Below are 15,948 nucleotides of genomic sequence, written 5' to 3'. Positions count from 1 at the left end.
AAAGAAAGAAATTGGCGCTAAGGACTATAATACACGCACATCCACATGCAACATCCTCCCTCCACAGTGCTTTCAAGCTCCAGTCTGCAATCTGGTGACTCTTTGTCAACTGTTTAAGACTGGGAATTTTAAAGAAAAGATAGAAAAAAACTCATAATAATAAAACAACAATTGAGAATCATGAATAAGAAACGTAATCTGTAGCCATCCAATTGGATATCAAATAATTAATTTTGATTGCCAAAAATAAAACAAAGAACAAACAAAATCCAACTCTAAGAAATAGCATTAAATTAATATAAATCATCAAAATGCATCAGATAAATTAAATAATCCATAATATATCTACTCTCGTACAATATTGTTTATTTTTTTAGTTTGTACAGATCATGAAATCTCTGTGAAAGGGAAACATTGTGTGATAAAGGAGGGTCACAAAGAAATAAATCTTCATTGAAAAATCCTTTATCTTTACTTATCACTTTGATGAGGATGATGGACATGCTAGGTAAAGTCTGGCTCGGACTCAGACTTCTGGAATCAAGCACCTAGTGGCATAAACAAGGCTCCCCTGATAGACCACGCTGTGGTCTGGCTATAGAATGCCAGCCTGTTAGTTCACGCAAGAGACCCACGTCGTCATGCTATCGACATAGGCTTTAGTAATTCATTTTAGATATACTGTCATCTCAGCTGTGGAAAATCCCAAAGGGACAACTTATTTTTTTATGTATGCTGAGAGCCAAACCATTCAGCTAAGCTATAGATCTGAGGAGAGAAAGGAGCTTAAATCAATTACTTTAGGTTGATTTTTCTCAACCAGGTACCTTCTAGTTATGTCACATTTGGAGGATATTAAACTGAGCAATATTTTCTTCTACAAGACCATTCTCCCTTAAAGTGCACCAAAGTCAAGATGGGAGGTGCCAAGGTCATGGGTAATCATACGATGGTGCTCAGGACTGGAAAATATTGTCACATCTTTCCCTAAACCCCCAAAGAGTTACAAAACCACCAAAACAAAAAGAGAAAACACGACTACCAACAACAACAACAACAACAACTGCTTTGATAACTTGTCAATGTTGTTGCTAGTGTTGATCTACAGGATAACTGAAATATCTTCCAAATCTTTTGTTCTATTTTTAAAAAACTGAAATAAGATGGGATTACAATAACCTCAAATGAGAACGTTCTAAAAATCATCCTCTCATTTTTCTACTCAAAACATCACTTGAAAAAATCACTTATGCTCAAGGAGAAGAGCATGGAAATGATTGGAACATGGCTTTCTGTGGACAAAATTGGTCAAGTGCCTTACCGAAATAGGCAAAAATAGCTAACAAAATTGGGAGAATGTTCCTAGAAATGTTATAAATATTAGAGGCGGGTGAGTGAATAAAAGATGAATTTCAAATGCAAACATAGAAGGTCCACGGAGTATGAGGGGGTTGCATGCACTGCGTCAAGGAAGGAAGCGAGCAAAGTACCTGGAGAGAGTGGCCGGAGGGACTCAGGCTGAATCGGAAGGTCTCGTTGAACGAAGGCTCTCGGTCGTGCCTGCACACTCTCGTCTTCTTCTTCACCACCCTCTTTTGAGTCCCAAGGTTGACAACGTAGAGCTTTACATACAAATCTGTGGAAACAGATAGTTTGGCCTATTTTATAGAACACTCATAGATTAGTCATTGATTCAGGATGGCAAACATTCATACGTCATGAAGATTTGAAAGAGGCTTCTCTTGGCTATTCCTCTGCTCAGTATCTTAACCCCTGGCTGTATTTTGAGCTTCACAACACCCCCTACGATTCCAAAGCTGTCCCACAGTCCCGATGGGAGTGGGCGGCATACAAAGTTTAATAAACCTTAAACCTTATGGAATTTACTGAATAAAATTCTGCACTTAGATATTATTCTATTACACCAAGTGGCCTTCACCTAATTAAAACGGTCAAGCCAACTAGGTTTATTGGATCATTCAGTTTACTGTGTGAATTGGTTTTAATGTGAATCATATGAATCAGATTGATTTGGTATGAATCAATGAGTCAGTAATAAGTAAGTGGAACTAAATAACTCAAGAGAAGCAAGAACTCCAATACCAGTATCAGACTCCTCCCTGGGATGACATTGCACTGTAATCTCAGCAAACCTTTTTATGGAAGAATGTGAAAGATACTTGGACACACCCAACCTCTCTATGGATTGGGGAAATCTATGAGCAACCTTGAGAAAGTAGAGACGTAAAATTGTGTGAGAATGATCCTCTCCTTCTTTTGAAAGATAGTGAGCTGTCGGCGTATGGACCCACAATAGGATGATTCAGGAAGTCTGTTATTTTCCTGGTATCTCTAGCTAGGATGTAATGGGACATTGCTAAGACTATGAAGAATCTTGGGGCAAATGGCCAAGGACAGAAAAGGCTCTGGACTAGACCACAAAAGCTGAAACAGTAATTATTAGAATTGGGACCACAAATAGGTTTTTTTCCTCATCAGATCTTCTGATCATAGGGCAAGGTCCACAGTTGTTTCAATGATCCCCACATCTGCTGATTAATGGGCCCAACGTTAGCTTGAAAGGAAGCATTCATGGAGGGCCACCATGTTCTGTCCTAGGTTGGTGCTGAGATGACATTTACAGGTGACACAAAGCTGAGAGGGGTGACTGGTCCTTCAAAAAGTTCTAGAGATACTCTTGAATAATTGACATTTTACAGAGATAAATGTGTCAGGATAGGAAAAAGTTAGTGGGTCCTGCACTAAATACTGGTTGGATTACATAATCTCCAAGGTTCTTTCCAGCTCTATGATTTTTATGAAGAATAATAAAAAAAAAACCCTCACAGGAAAATATAATGGAGAACCACTTCAATAGCTCTACCAAGATATTCCCTGGATATGCCTATGGGTGGATCAGCAGCTGAACTTAACTTTTGCACATGGAAAACAGGTTCACCAAAGGGGCATTCAATTTATGAAAATAATCTTTTCCCACCATGTTATTGCTATACTTAATTAATACAGCATGTAGTTGGGGCCTGATTATTTAAATATATATATATTAATATTCCGATTCATGAACAAAGGATACCTGGTAAATGATCTGGAGATTTAAACTTGTAAGTTATATTCCTGCATTGCAGGATTTCCACTATTAACTGTTCTCCATCGGTCTTCATTTCCTTTTTTAAAGCAATTTTTATTTCACCCATCACCTGAGTTTTACCTGTAATAATACAAACAAGAAAGCAAAATTAATTTAGTTATATTGAAAGGAAATGCTACTATCCTGCTGGATTATCCCTGACATCCCAGAATTTGACACAGAAAAAGTAAAAAAGGCAAAGGAAAAAAAGAAAGAGAAAAGAATGAGAAAATCAAAAATATAATAAATAAAAAATCAATTGTAGAGAAGTGACTTCCAACCTTCATCACAAGTATAAACAAATTTCACATCTCCCCATTACAGACAATTATCTCTTTATACCATATCCCATCTCTTATCTATGAGCAAATCCATAAAACATCACCTTTTCTATCCCCAGGTCAGCAGAAAGTTCACAAAAGGCTGCCAGAAGTAACAATATGACTTGTTTTAATCTTGATCAAATAAACCAACTTTACAATCCTTCTTTATCTTAATTCCAATTTCCAATTTTAATAGATTTGTATGCCGCCCAATCCCGAAGGACTCCGGACGGCTTACATAAAAACAGTTTAAAAGCATTTTAAAAAGAGTTTAAAATACAGAACAAAGATGAGTTAAAGGAGGACACAACATACACTCGATCTTAATGGGGCTGAAGATCAATCTAGATCAACAGCCCCAGGCCTGCCGGAACAGCCAGGTCTTAACAGACTTATGGAAGGCCAAGAGAGTGGGGAGAGTCCGGATCTCAGGGGGTAGATCATTCCAAAGGGCCGGGGCAGCTACAGAGAAGGCTCTCCCCCGAGGAGCCGCCAGACGGCCCTGCGCAGTTGATGGTACTCGGAGGAGGTCTGCCCTGTGCGATCTTATTGGGCGCTGGGAGGTATGTTGCGGGAGGCAGTCACGGAGATATCCAGGTCCTAGGCCATGTAGGGCTTTAAAGGTAATAAACAGAACCTTGAAGCGTGTTCGGAGACCAATGGGGAGCCAGTGCAGCTCGCGGAGGATAGGTGTAACGTGGGTGTACCTAGGTACACCCAATATCGCTCGCGTGGCTGCATTCTGGACCAATTGTAGTCTCCGAACACTCTTCAGGGGCAGCCCCATGTAGAGTGCGTTACAGTAGTCGAGCCTTGAGATGACGAGGGCATGAGTGATCATTTGGAGTGCCTCCCAGTCCAGGTAGGGTCGCAACTGGTGCACCAGGCGAACCTGGGCAAAAGCTCTCCTGGTCACAGCTGACAAATGATGTTCTCGTGTCAGCTGCGGGTCCAGGAGAACACCCAAGTTGCAAGCCCTCTCTGAGGGGTGTAGGATTTCACCCCCCAGGTTTAAAGGTGGAATGTCTGGACTGTTTTGGGGAGGCAGCATCCAAAGCCACTCAGTCTTGTCAGGGTTGAGCGCAAACTTGTTCATTCCCATCCAGACCCTGACAGCTTCCAGGCACTGGCACATTACTTCTACCGCTTCACTGAGCTGGCACGGGGCGGACAGATACAGCTGGGTATCGTCCGCATACTAATGGTATTTAATCCCGTACCGCCGAATGATCTCACCCAGCTTCATGTAGATGTTAAATAGGAGGGGGGACAGGACCAAGCCTGCGGCACCCCGTATTCCAGGGGCCTAGGGGTCGACCTCTGTCCTCCGACCAACACAGACTGCGACCTGCCAGAGGTAAGAGGAGAACCACCGTAAGACGGTGCCTCCCACTCCCACCTCTTCCAGCCGCCGCAGAAGGATACCATGGTCGATGGTATCAAAGGCCACTGAGAGGTCAAGAGGTTAATCTTTAGCTCATTTAAATGTTGCTGCAGGATTTGATTTCTTAAGGTATTTATTTATGTATTCACCACATTTCCACCCTGCCTATTTCACCTAAGTGATATTTTAGCAAGCCTGTTTTGTAAATAAAACAAATTATCCAGGTCACTTTTTGGTTTATCATTTGTACTTTCCTTGATTTCCCATTTCTTTTGTATATCCAGTGAGACTTCTTTTCCAAGTCATTCTTGAACTTCCTTTTAAAGTCCACTTTTGGGACAATCACTATCTAGTCAAATAAAGTTTATCCCATACTTGATGTCATCTTTTGGACAAAATCTATCCATAGAGGCAGACAACATGATTGACACTATTGATATTGTGGCTATTAATTTCAAGCTCTGTTCTTCAAAACTTTCCTTTAATATTTTCAATGTTATAATGTTTTGCATCATATTTAGATCCCAGTTAATTAACACAAAGTAGGCTTGTGTTTCCCCCTGCCTTTTAGAATTTTTAATCCCCCCAGTGTCTATTTTTCTGAAACTATTAATTTATTTATTTTTGTTATGGCTTGTAAAAACAAAATTTATTTATTTCCCATGAGAAGCTGTTTCGTCTTTATCAGTTCTAAAATCTTATTGTAATAATTTCTATATTCTAATTTTATCTGCATCCTTAGTCTGTTTATAACTTCCTGAGATCAAAATCTTATTTAGCTTTTTGCCATTTGTTTTAAAGTCTTTCAATCTTTAAATTTATGATTAAAATTTCATTTCATTCAGGATTGAAGGCAAACTCACCAGGCATTCATTTTCAATGTTGTCATTCTGAATCTCTCTAATAGCTTGCAAGAAGTTAATAATAAGAATTTCCAGAAGTGATTAGATAATGAGTTTAATGAACTCAGTGCCTTTTTAAAGATGTCAACTACAGTTGCAAGCAAGATGGCAATTCTTGTCATCTCCCAGCACTTACACCTGTGGGAGACCCTTCCCCTGGAGTCTCCTTGTGAGGAGCAGCCACCTGGGGCACAAGTGGCCAATCTCCTGCCCTGTCCTTATTCTGAGGGCCAAAGCTTCACAGACGGGTCAGTGGGGGCTCAGCCCAACAGGAAGTATTTTTCATAATGATTCCTATATCAGTATAACTAGTTTCCTACACTAGTTTTAATTATCCTTGCACATCCCTGTCCCCTTCCTCACAATCTAATTGGAGATGCATGCAGTTTAGTATTTGGCGTTGAATAATGTTTTCTTACTGACAGTAGGTTGTTTACACTGAAAGGCCTATCGTTGCTACCATCATAGCATTTTCGGTTACAATAAAGCAGAGAGTTTCTTATAAAAATAGCATTTAGATTAATAGAATAGCAATAAATATTTTCTACAGACTTCTAGATAATTCATTTTGATTTGAGATAAGACACTTTACCTTCAATCTCTGCTAATCCTACCCCTGATTGCTTCACGGCTTCTTGCCCATTCTGGCTCATCTTTCCTCTGTTGAAAAACATAGGTGGGTCTGCTGTTAATAAAGGTGATTCTGTAAATGTACAGTATAAATATATAAATATACAGAATACAAAAAAAAAAAATCAGTTGATCACAGAGAAGCAAGTAGGATCCTAAAAATATGCAAGCCTCTTGATTCCCACTTGGAAAAGGCCGCCAGTTTCCACAGAAGGTAACACTAAGAGCCACCAGATCTGGCCTGATGCATAACTACTGCACAGCTTTAAAGTTTTGACGCTGCACGCTGTTAACCTCATCCGAACACCAGTCAAAGCCAGTGGCGCTATGAGGCCGCTTAATTTACTAGATTAACCCAGTTGGGCCGAATGCTGCTGCCAATGGAAGAAACCACTCGCAGGCCCCACAGGTGCTTCAGTGAACTCTCAAGAGTGTCCCTGCCGTCCTTGAGGGGACTCGGTGGCTGGAGGAGGGACGGGAGGGCAGCAAGGGACGATTTGGCAGAAGGGAAGGCAGCTGCTTCCCGAGGTCTCGAGAGCTACCCGGCTACCTTTTCTCAGCGATTAGGGAAAACACAGTAAATGGTGAGGAAAAAAGCCCATACATTCTTGGAATTGGGAAAAGGTTGCTGTCCCCGTTGATGGTGGTGGTGGTGGTGGTGGTGGTGCCGCTGCTGCCGCCGTTGCTTCCTTCACTGTCCACACTGTAGCCGCTGCCAAAGGTGCTGGTTGATGAGCCGGTGGAAGAGACTGAGCTTTCTCCTGGCCGGTGGTTGGTAGACCTCGCTGTATATGGAGTAGAAAGAGTTACAGAGACAAGGGAGCAACACCTATAAAGAACCCTCCTAAAAGTTCACTTTTTTTATCATCCATTTTCTTAATCATTTGTTTTCAGTATCAGTGCATTGTATTTTACATTTATCCTCCCACTTCTTTTTCCAATGGGACAGACTGATGCTGTCCTGTCAGAGGCTTCAACGTATAGGAAGAGTAGAGAAAATCTTCCTGGGAAGAAGAAAAGCGAGGGGAGGACCTGGCCACCGCATGGCCAGGGAGAGCTGAGCAACCCTGCAGAGAGGGCTGAGAGGCGTGGGGTCATTCAGCTGGGGAAGAGAGGCATGGATGGAAGCCACCAATATTACCTGCAGCCTAATGAAGACACTCTAGAAACGTCAAGCCATACAGCAATGGGAGGACAAGGAGGATCTAAAAGGCGTCATCTCCTCCTGAGGCTTCTTCAGCTCCATCTCCTTTTATTTTCTGGAAGCCCCTCAAGATCTAGCTTGCAAACCTCAGGTGTTGAACTGGCTTCCCAAGAATAAAATTATTTCAATCAGGAAAAATACCTGACTTTGGGTTTCTCTCTACCATAAGATAGCCCCCACCAGAGCAAGATCTGAGTAGCCGGATTGCAGAATGAAATATGGATGGCTGTGGCTGCTTTGGAACCAAGGCTGACCTCCAAAATCTCTTAATAGGGGCAGGGTGGGGAGAGAAGGAGCAATGGGGGTGCCTGCGACTGAAGGGGCCCTTCGGGAGATGCCACAATGGGAGAAGGCGGGGGAGAGATTGGTAGATAAATAAATAAGCATTGAGAAAATGTTTATGCCAGGCTCAAAGCCCTTAAAAATCTTTAACCAAAGTGAGGTTGTGGTATGAAGATGGTGGCACTGATTTAGCAGACATTCAACTTCAGTACTGTGCTTTCTTGTTCATTTCTGTATTCCTGTGAAATGAGGTTTGTGTGTGTGTGAGAGAGAGAGAGAGAGAATATTGCTCTTTTTGGGACAAATTAGAGTTATGTGTGATCCTATTGAAATCTTGGCAAAGATTAGGCTTTAAGTATATTCACTAGGGATTAAAGGGATTAAAGCTTGAAGTAGAATCACATGAGAAATTGACACCATGGAGTAATCCATGGTTTGAAGATAATAGGGAAGATGCTTTATTAGAAAGCATTGGCTAAAAAGGAATAAAACTGGTTTATTTATAATGGTTGTTTTAATGATTTTGCTATGGTACATTCTGACTAGGACTTACCTAGAGTTTTTGCTTGGTATTATAGTCAGTTGAAACGTGCCAAAATTGCACAGTCCAGGTACCTCAGTAGCTGGAATGCTAGTATGCTTAAGAAATTCTTGAATCCAACAATTAAATTTTACATAAAATTGAAAAATTGGATGAATATTAACATAATTACATTCCAGAAATATACAGCCTTAGAAAATTAATGACTCCAAATTTTAATAAACGTAAAATATGCTTAAGAATGAAACTAACTCAACAGAAAATACTGTTTCTTTTTTATTTGATCTCAAGTAATGTTTGAAAATGCTGACTATTAGATTTCCATGTTTGCCTTTGCACGTCTGAACGGTTTATTGTCCTCAGAGACTCCGCCGTATATGCGTTTGCAGGGCAGAGCAGCCAGCAGGAAGCCTATCTAGCCGTTCACAGCCAACGTCTTATTGAGTTAGAATGACATTGGCCTTCTCAGTGGACACTCGGCGGCTGGTTAAATAAAGGCAGGGAAGAGGAGGACCCAAAGCCCAGGGGAGGAAAAGGTGCACCTCCTGTTCATTCTGGTCTTCTGGGTTCCTGGAATGGAAGAAGGCCCACCCTATCCTTTTCAAACAGGATACAAAAGAGGCGGGAGCGAGCTAATTCCCAGCTCCTCCTGTCTACCAAGCCATGAACAAATGAAGAGACCCCAGGTGAAATTCAGCAGCTGCCTTCACCGAGTCTTTCTACTCAACTTCCGGGGAAGAATTTTGTTTTGAAAGGTAGATTCTTCACAGCAGAATACACAGTACACGTCAAAGTGATAGCACCAACTCAACAAAACAACAACAAGGTGTCCATGTCGTAATTCCTGTGTACCACAATAGTCTTTAATTATACAAAAAGATTGGTTTAATCACGCTTAAGGAGTTCAAATTAAATGCATGCCATTAAGTTGGCAATATCAGCACGAGGCATTTGAGTTTTGGAGGAGGAAGAGCAGACTCAACCCTTTATGAGACTAGCCCTTTCAGCAATTAAGAAATCTTAATCTCTTTAAACCCAGTGGAACATTACGGCTACGAGCGGGGGAATAATTTCACCGTGCAGCAAATTAGCAGGCCCGGCCAGAAGGGCCTTCGGTTCAGGCCAGGCATCCCTCAGCCGGGTGTTTTTCTGCTCACCTCCTTCAGGGTTGAAGGGTCCATCGGACATCACTTTCCTGAGGGCTAGTTGGCTTTGCTCTTTGTTGTCACTGGCTGGTGGAGGCAGATTGTCAGACTGAGTTCTTTGAATTGGGAGGACGCCCGCTATGCTGTGTCTGTGCAGCTTCCTGGCATGATTAGACTGACCGCTTTTATGGGCCGCTGTGGCAGTTATGGGTGAAATGGAAACCCACAATATGTACCTCAGATGGAACCAGCTTAAATGTTAGTCATGCAAACAGAAATAGGGAGATTCTCTTTTCTGCATTTAAATAGGCAAGTTTCTTTGAATTCCAAAGAGACATCACATGAAGAGCAGTAAATGGTAATTAAACTGGCTGTTTCTTTTTAATTAAAATAAAAGGATAAAGGATTTTATTTCCTGCCTTTTGCATTACGCAACAGTCGCTGGGCACCAATTATCATGGAGACAGCAAACTCTTGCCACAGTTGGATTATACTAATTTGCCACACACTAAATCCTCAACCTGTAATTCCATGAAAGAATGATTTACACGTGGTGAAATACAGAAGTACAGCTGTAATTGTTAAGCCTCATTGCTAACTAACATTTTTTATACCCCCATATAATATAGGGCTAATGATTAAATCATTAATAAAGCCGGTATCTAATTTTAATCACAGCCAATGAATTTCTGTCTGTGAGGTTGTACAATATTATCATTGGATGAAGAAAACATTTCAAGGATGTTGTTTCTAAAAAAATAATTTTGTACAAAGCAAAGGACATTTACCAGTATGAAACTGAACCAAATACGGTCTTTCATTTTGGTTTTCAAATTCTGATATTCTACAATAGGTCTACCCCATTTGCTTTTCAAATTTAGCATCCCGAGTTTTTTAAAATAAATTTTCCACAATTCTCAGGTAGGGGCAGAGCTGGAAACGAAGTCTATAATATTTAAATTAGTTGAGGCATTTAGTGACACCAAAGGAACAAAACACAACAGACAAACCTTTCCCATGAGAAGTGCAGGATCGTAGCATTCTGAGCAAATGGGAAACATGCTGGGAAAACAACCAGTTTAGGGGCATTGTGTGTATTTCTATGTATTTACAGACAAACCGACAGAACACTGAACAGGAGCCAGAGCGGAGGAAAGGAAAGGCCAGCAGCAGGGAAGATGGGCAAGCAGGAAGATGGGAGGAGGAGAAGGGCGGGAGGAGGAGGCCACAGATGAGAATTAAGCTGCCATGCTGAGGAATTTTATTTGTGTCTTTTACTTGGTTGGAGGCGGAGCTGTTGGACAGCGGCTTCGGCAGCAGCGATGGCTGCCCCAGCATCTTCAAGGTGAGTTTGAGTGACACTGGTTTTGCTTTGGCTGCGAGAGGGTCCGTGAGAGCGCAGGTGTCCCTCGGAGGAAGATTTGGAACTCCCCGGGCTGCTGTGGGACTTCTCAATGGTGGGCATCTGCATATCTGGGAGAAAAAAAATACCAGGAATACAGTATATTAACCTTCATCCACCTCAGAGCCCTAGAGTGGTCATGTATGCCATAGAAGGTCTTCCACTCCATCGCAGGTGAGGTCTCCTCACTTTATCTTGCTGTGCTGCTGAGAATAAGAAGCAGGGAATAACGCCCAGCCCTCATCTTCCACAGGCCCCCGAAGAAACAAACTCCCCCCTCCCCAATGTCCACCTGCTACCTGCACATTCTGGGCCTTTGCTTGGTGGGATGCAAACACCCCGGGGGTTCCTCAGAGGAGGAGATTCGAAGCTACAAAGCAACCCTTTTCCCTCAAAGGTATGAACTACTACTGTAGTTTCCTCTACTTTGCCCCTGGCTCAGTTCTCTAACAGTCACTCTTATGGGGTCGCATAATTTTAAACTCCAGTGCAAAACCTTCCTGATAATTTTTAACCTGTTTTCAACTGATTCAGCCACTTTAATCGCTTTGTCCTGTGGCAATTCTACACCTATAAAAAAAGACACTGCTACTATTGCTATTCTGAAGCTGAGAATGGCTGATGCAAAGCAATCCATGAGTCCCTGCCAGGGATTAGAAAGGAGACCTTCTGGAAACCAAACGTAACTCTTCTGGGGCTTAGCTTTACTCCCTGAATACCTCATAGCCAGAACAGGCTGGAAACTTTATCGGCAGAAACGGAGAAAGTGGCCTCCTGTTAATTCCCCATCACTCCCAAAGGGAACGTGGGATGCGTTCCTTTGCTTCCTTTTAAAAGTCTCCTTCCACCCCTCCTACAGCCCCCAGGGCCTCTCTCTCTCTTTGGGCAAGCCCACTTCAGTGGGCTGCAAGGCAGCTCAGCCACCCATTGGCTGCTGGGCAAAGGAAGGACCAAGTTGCTGGTGGGGGTCTCCAATGGGTTCCACCCTCCGAAGGAGCAATGGGCTCAAAACTTGAAGGCTATTTCTCCATCAGTCTTAAGAGGTGGAATAACTTCCTGGGTAGAGCAGGGGATCCCCTGTACCTCAAATGCTCCATGAAGCCAGAGGTTACCAGGAGAACCTACCCTGCTGCCCACAAAGAGGGGCAGTTGGTGGAAGTCTTACCTTTCGATGGATCAGGAAAAATACCATGACTTCTGCTCTTGATGACTGACGGTTTCGGAGATGGTTGGCTACTCTGCCCCGAGTGGGATCTGCCGTGGTCAATGCTTTCACTCTGCTCCTTCAGAGGGTACCAGTGGGGAGTGTTATCCAGGGGAGAGCCACTGGAGAGTTCAATTAAGACCTAAGGAGTGACAGAAAAAGCAAAACTATTCTAGGTGCGCTGAATCTCAACACTCGCTCCAAGCTCATTTGATACAACATTCCCCTTCGGAAGATTGTTCAGTATTTGTGTGCAAGGTCCTTATTTCAGGAGATTAGAAATTGGATTAGAAGGGAAGGCATTATGGGGAGGAAAAGAAGGAAAGAGAGAAGAGAGAGAAAAGGAAGGAAGGAAGGAAGGAAGGAAGGAAGGAAGGAAGGAAAGAAAGAAAGAAAGAAAGAAAGAAAGAAAGAAAGAAAGAAAGAAAGAAAGAAAGAGAGGAAGGAAAGGGTAACACAAATGGAGACGGAGAGGTTTACATATGGGACCAGGTGAGCATTTAAAAGAATATGAAATGGGGAAATCCTTCTTCATGAGCCTGGACGGGAGGTCTTGGAGAGCCTGAGTCTCTTCAGGTTTGTGCCCTGGAGTGATGATTGACAGTTTTGAGGAAACTGCTGATGAGAGAAAAGTACCCCAAGAAAGAACAAGGTTTCCCCCCCCCCCCTCTCAGAGTGATTGTTTTAAGGATTGCAGGTATGGGCAGTGGATGTTGGTTTCAGCCAGAGCAGAAGACAATAGAGATATTTAAGTATTTAAAGTTTCTGAGTATTTTCTCCAGAATTTCACCTTCTTTAAAAATGAGATTTTGTAAATAAAAAAAGTACTTTGTAAAACAACTTTCATGTCAGTTTGCTTTTTATCTCAGGATAAAACCAATCATGTCTGCAATTTTTTACATTTCAGATTTTTTTTCAGGTCAATGTTATTCAAACAACATTTCTAACATAAGGAGTGGCAATTTATATGTTTTTAAAAAGTAAGTAAAATATAAATAGCTCATAATTTGTAGCAATGATCAAACATTCTACAGTGGTTAATGGTGCTGAAATAGAAACCGGGAGAATACAACCTCTTGCCTTAAGCATGAAACGTGGCTGGGTGGTTTTGAGTCAGTCATCCTCTCTCTCTCAGCATAACTCATCTCACAGAGTTATTGGTGGTGTCAGGAAAATAGGGGCAGCAAACGTAACCCCCTTCCTCCCGAGTTGTATAAAATAAAGGAGCAACACATTAATGATTTCAGCCTTTACCATATTGCGTTATTATTAGACAATCTTGTACTTGTATTTTTATATATTATCGTATTTTTAGAGTATAAGACGCGCCGAGGTTTTGAAGAGGCAAATTTTTTAAAAAAGTTTTTGTACTCTGCAAACCGCCCAACAATGGCCCATTTTTCATGAAAACAGGCCCGTTTTTCCCCCCAAAAAAGGGCATAACTAGCCCTTAGGAGGCTTGTAGAGTGCCCCTCGGGGGATGGGGGCGCCAAAAATGAGCAAAAAAGGCCCACTTTATGCTCATTTCTGCCCTCCCCAGCCCCCAGGAGCTCTCTGAAAGCCTCCTAAATGCTATGCCTGGCCATTTTGGTGAAGGCGCTGGGTTTTGGGAGGCAAAAATCCTGTATTCAGTGTGTAAGACGTACCCAGATTTTCAGCCTCTTTTTTGAGGGAAAAAGGTGCATCTTATACTCCGAAAAGTACAGTATATTTCGTTTAAATTTGGGGGAAAACATGAATGTTTATGTTTTAAATCTATGACAGATCCTAGGGGCTAGGACAGGGGTCAGCAACCCGCAGCTCTGGGGCAGCATGTGGTTCTTTCATCCCTCTGTTGCGGCTCCTTGTTGCTGGTCGGATCCACAATTGATAGGGCTTTCTGTTAGGACAGGTAGAGGAAAAAGGATGCCACATTAGGAGCAGACTCTATGGTGGGGGAACCAGACTTCCAATCTGCTCCAGAATTGAACAGGGGGCTTCTGGTTAGGACCTTTGTGGCTCTTTGAGTGTTTAAGGTTGCCGACAACCTGGCCTAGGAGAAGGTTACCCAAGATGTATGAGTGGAAAAAGTTGTTATGATACCTGAGAGATGACTCATATTTTGCTTATAACTTTGCAGCCTATACTAACTTGGTTTTTTAAAAGAAACAAGGGTTAATTGATATGATGGCTTTGTTAATGTATAGTTGAACCCTACTAGGTGGGTTTAAGCCAAAAACAATGAAATCCATAATTTCTTAAATGGATGAATGTCGCAAGACATTAGTGTGCATCTGTCTCTGTCATAGGGCCTCTATCTAGACGAACATTTCTTGGGATTTAAAAACTGTATCATGTGACTCTACTGTCATGTGGGGAAAGGGAAAATTAAGGAAAACAGCAAACTTACTTCACCCAAGAAGTCATTAGAGGAGAATCTATCATAATCCCAGACACTGACTTCTAGAGTTTTCTTCTTCAGCTGCAAAAGATAATAAATTTTAGCTCCCATTGTGCAATTCACACCCAGCCCACAAAACATGCTCCACTGAATAATACCTTCTTGTACCCTCTATGCATTGGCAAGGTGGCCACTCGGCAATCATTCTCTTCACATTGACCTGGGGGTGGGAGGGAGATCTTTGGAACGAATTCTGAGTGGAGGAGTTATTTGGTCAAGCTTTAACCAGGGGCATTGCACAGTAGACCGTGTGAGTGGCTATCTGGTGTAAGAAGAAGTCCAACTCCTGCTCTGAGCGTAATTGTCTAAGCACCTTGGGCAGATGGCTCCGTCACCTCTTTCTTAACGTCTTAATTTATTTATTTTTGAACGTGAAAGCAAATGTAGTTCATAAGGGTATCATGGCATAACTGACCTTTTAAATTAAAGACCTGATTGAAAGGTGTTGGGATCCAATGAATCCATGAAATTGAATATTCAATTTAAATTGGACACTTTTAAATCAATCTGGAGGTTTATTAGATTTCTATACATGTGTTACCCATTTTTTATCCAGTCAAATTGACAGTTAGAATCAACTTCATTGAAGTTGACAATTTCTTTAGATCGAATTGATATACTGTATAATTTGATTTGAACTGACGAGTCAGTTTGGATCTTGAATGATTGGCATGTGCACAACTGATAATACCGTCCCACTAATATATACTACAGTGAGCCAGAACAATTCTCTACATCACAGCACAGCACAGCACAGGGAGTTAAAGCAGCTGCTTCTCCTTTAACTTGGTTTTCCATGTATCTATTTATTTCCTGCTCTTCCTCATCTAGAAAAGCCAGCCAGATTCTACCAAGGGGTAAGCGGAGCAACCAGAAGAAACATGACCTTCGGATGCAAAGGAAGAAGAGATCAGGCAAGCCTGCCGTGGCACACCGTTTTCTTCTTCCACAGTCTGCCTTGCAAAGAACAGGTGAGTGGGGAGAGATGTTGGAAACCTTCCGCTCTGACCCTCAGCTCAACGCAGAGATTCACCCCAATAATATTCCTTCCATCAGGCCCATCTGGCCACTATTAAAATTGGGGCGAGCCCTGAGGAATTTAGCTCTGCTGCTGAAGAACTTTTTCTTAAGAATTTTTCCTGATGAACAACTGAAAATGGCTTTCTTATCATTTGCTTTTTATCCCGTCCTCTTGAACCCTCTTCTGTCCCCTATTCTGTAATACCTGACAGGTTTCTGAACAATTTAAGGTGGTTATTAAGTGTCCCTGTAGATAAATATACCTGACACATCCAGATACACTCTTGCTACAAAAGGCATGTGCCGTTTTTGGCTGCTCATCT

General features: G+C 42.1%; 1 protein-coding gene across 4 annotated transcripts in view; it reads right to left on the bottom strand.

Annotated features, from left to right (window-relative positions):
• The window catches only part of PCLO (piccolo presynaptic cytomatrix protein), an 88,325-nt gene that overhangs the window by 3,583 nt on the left and 68,794 nt on the right, over positions 1–15,948 (bottom strand). For 2 of the 4 annotated variants that reach the window (XM_087722430.1, XM_087722431.1), the window contains 8 exons: positions 14,555–14,626; positions 12,127–12,307; positions 10,838–11,032; positions 9,572–9,754; positions 6,992–7,172; positions 6,350–6,417; positions 3,095–3,229; positions 1,491–1,636 (listed from right to left, as the gene is read on the bottom strand). In XM_087722430.1, coding sequence (XP_087578556.1) covers positions 1,491–1,636; positions 3,095–3,229; positions 6,350–6,417; positions 6,992–7,172; positions 9,572–9,754; positions 10,838–11,032; positions 12,127–12,307; positions 14,555–14,626 — 1,161 coding nt within the window. The other 2 variants (XM_087722432.1, XM_087722434.1) reach the window with 2 other exon arrangements.

This window comes from Thamnophis sirtalis, unplaced genomic scaffold, assembly GCF_051295495.1.
Source record: "Thamnophis sirtalis isolate CommonGarterSnake01/CBP01778 unplaced genomic scaffold, rThaSir2_p1.2 scaffold_9, whole genome shotgun sequence".
Taxonomy (NCBI): Eukaryota; Metazoa; Chordata; class Lepidosauria; order Squamata; family Natricidae; genus Thamnophis; species Thamnophis sirtalis.
Note: the sequence above shows the minus strand (reverse complement) of the source record. Positions and strands in the feature narration are given on the sequence as shown.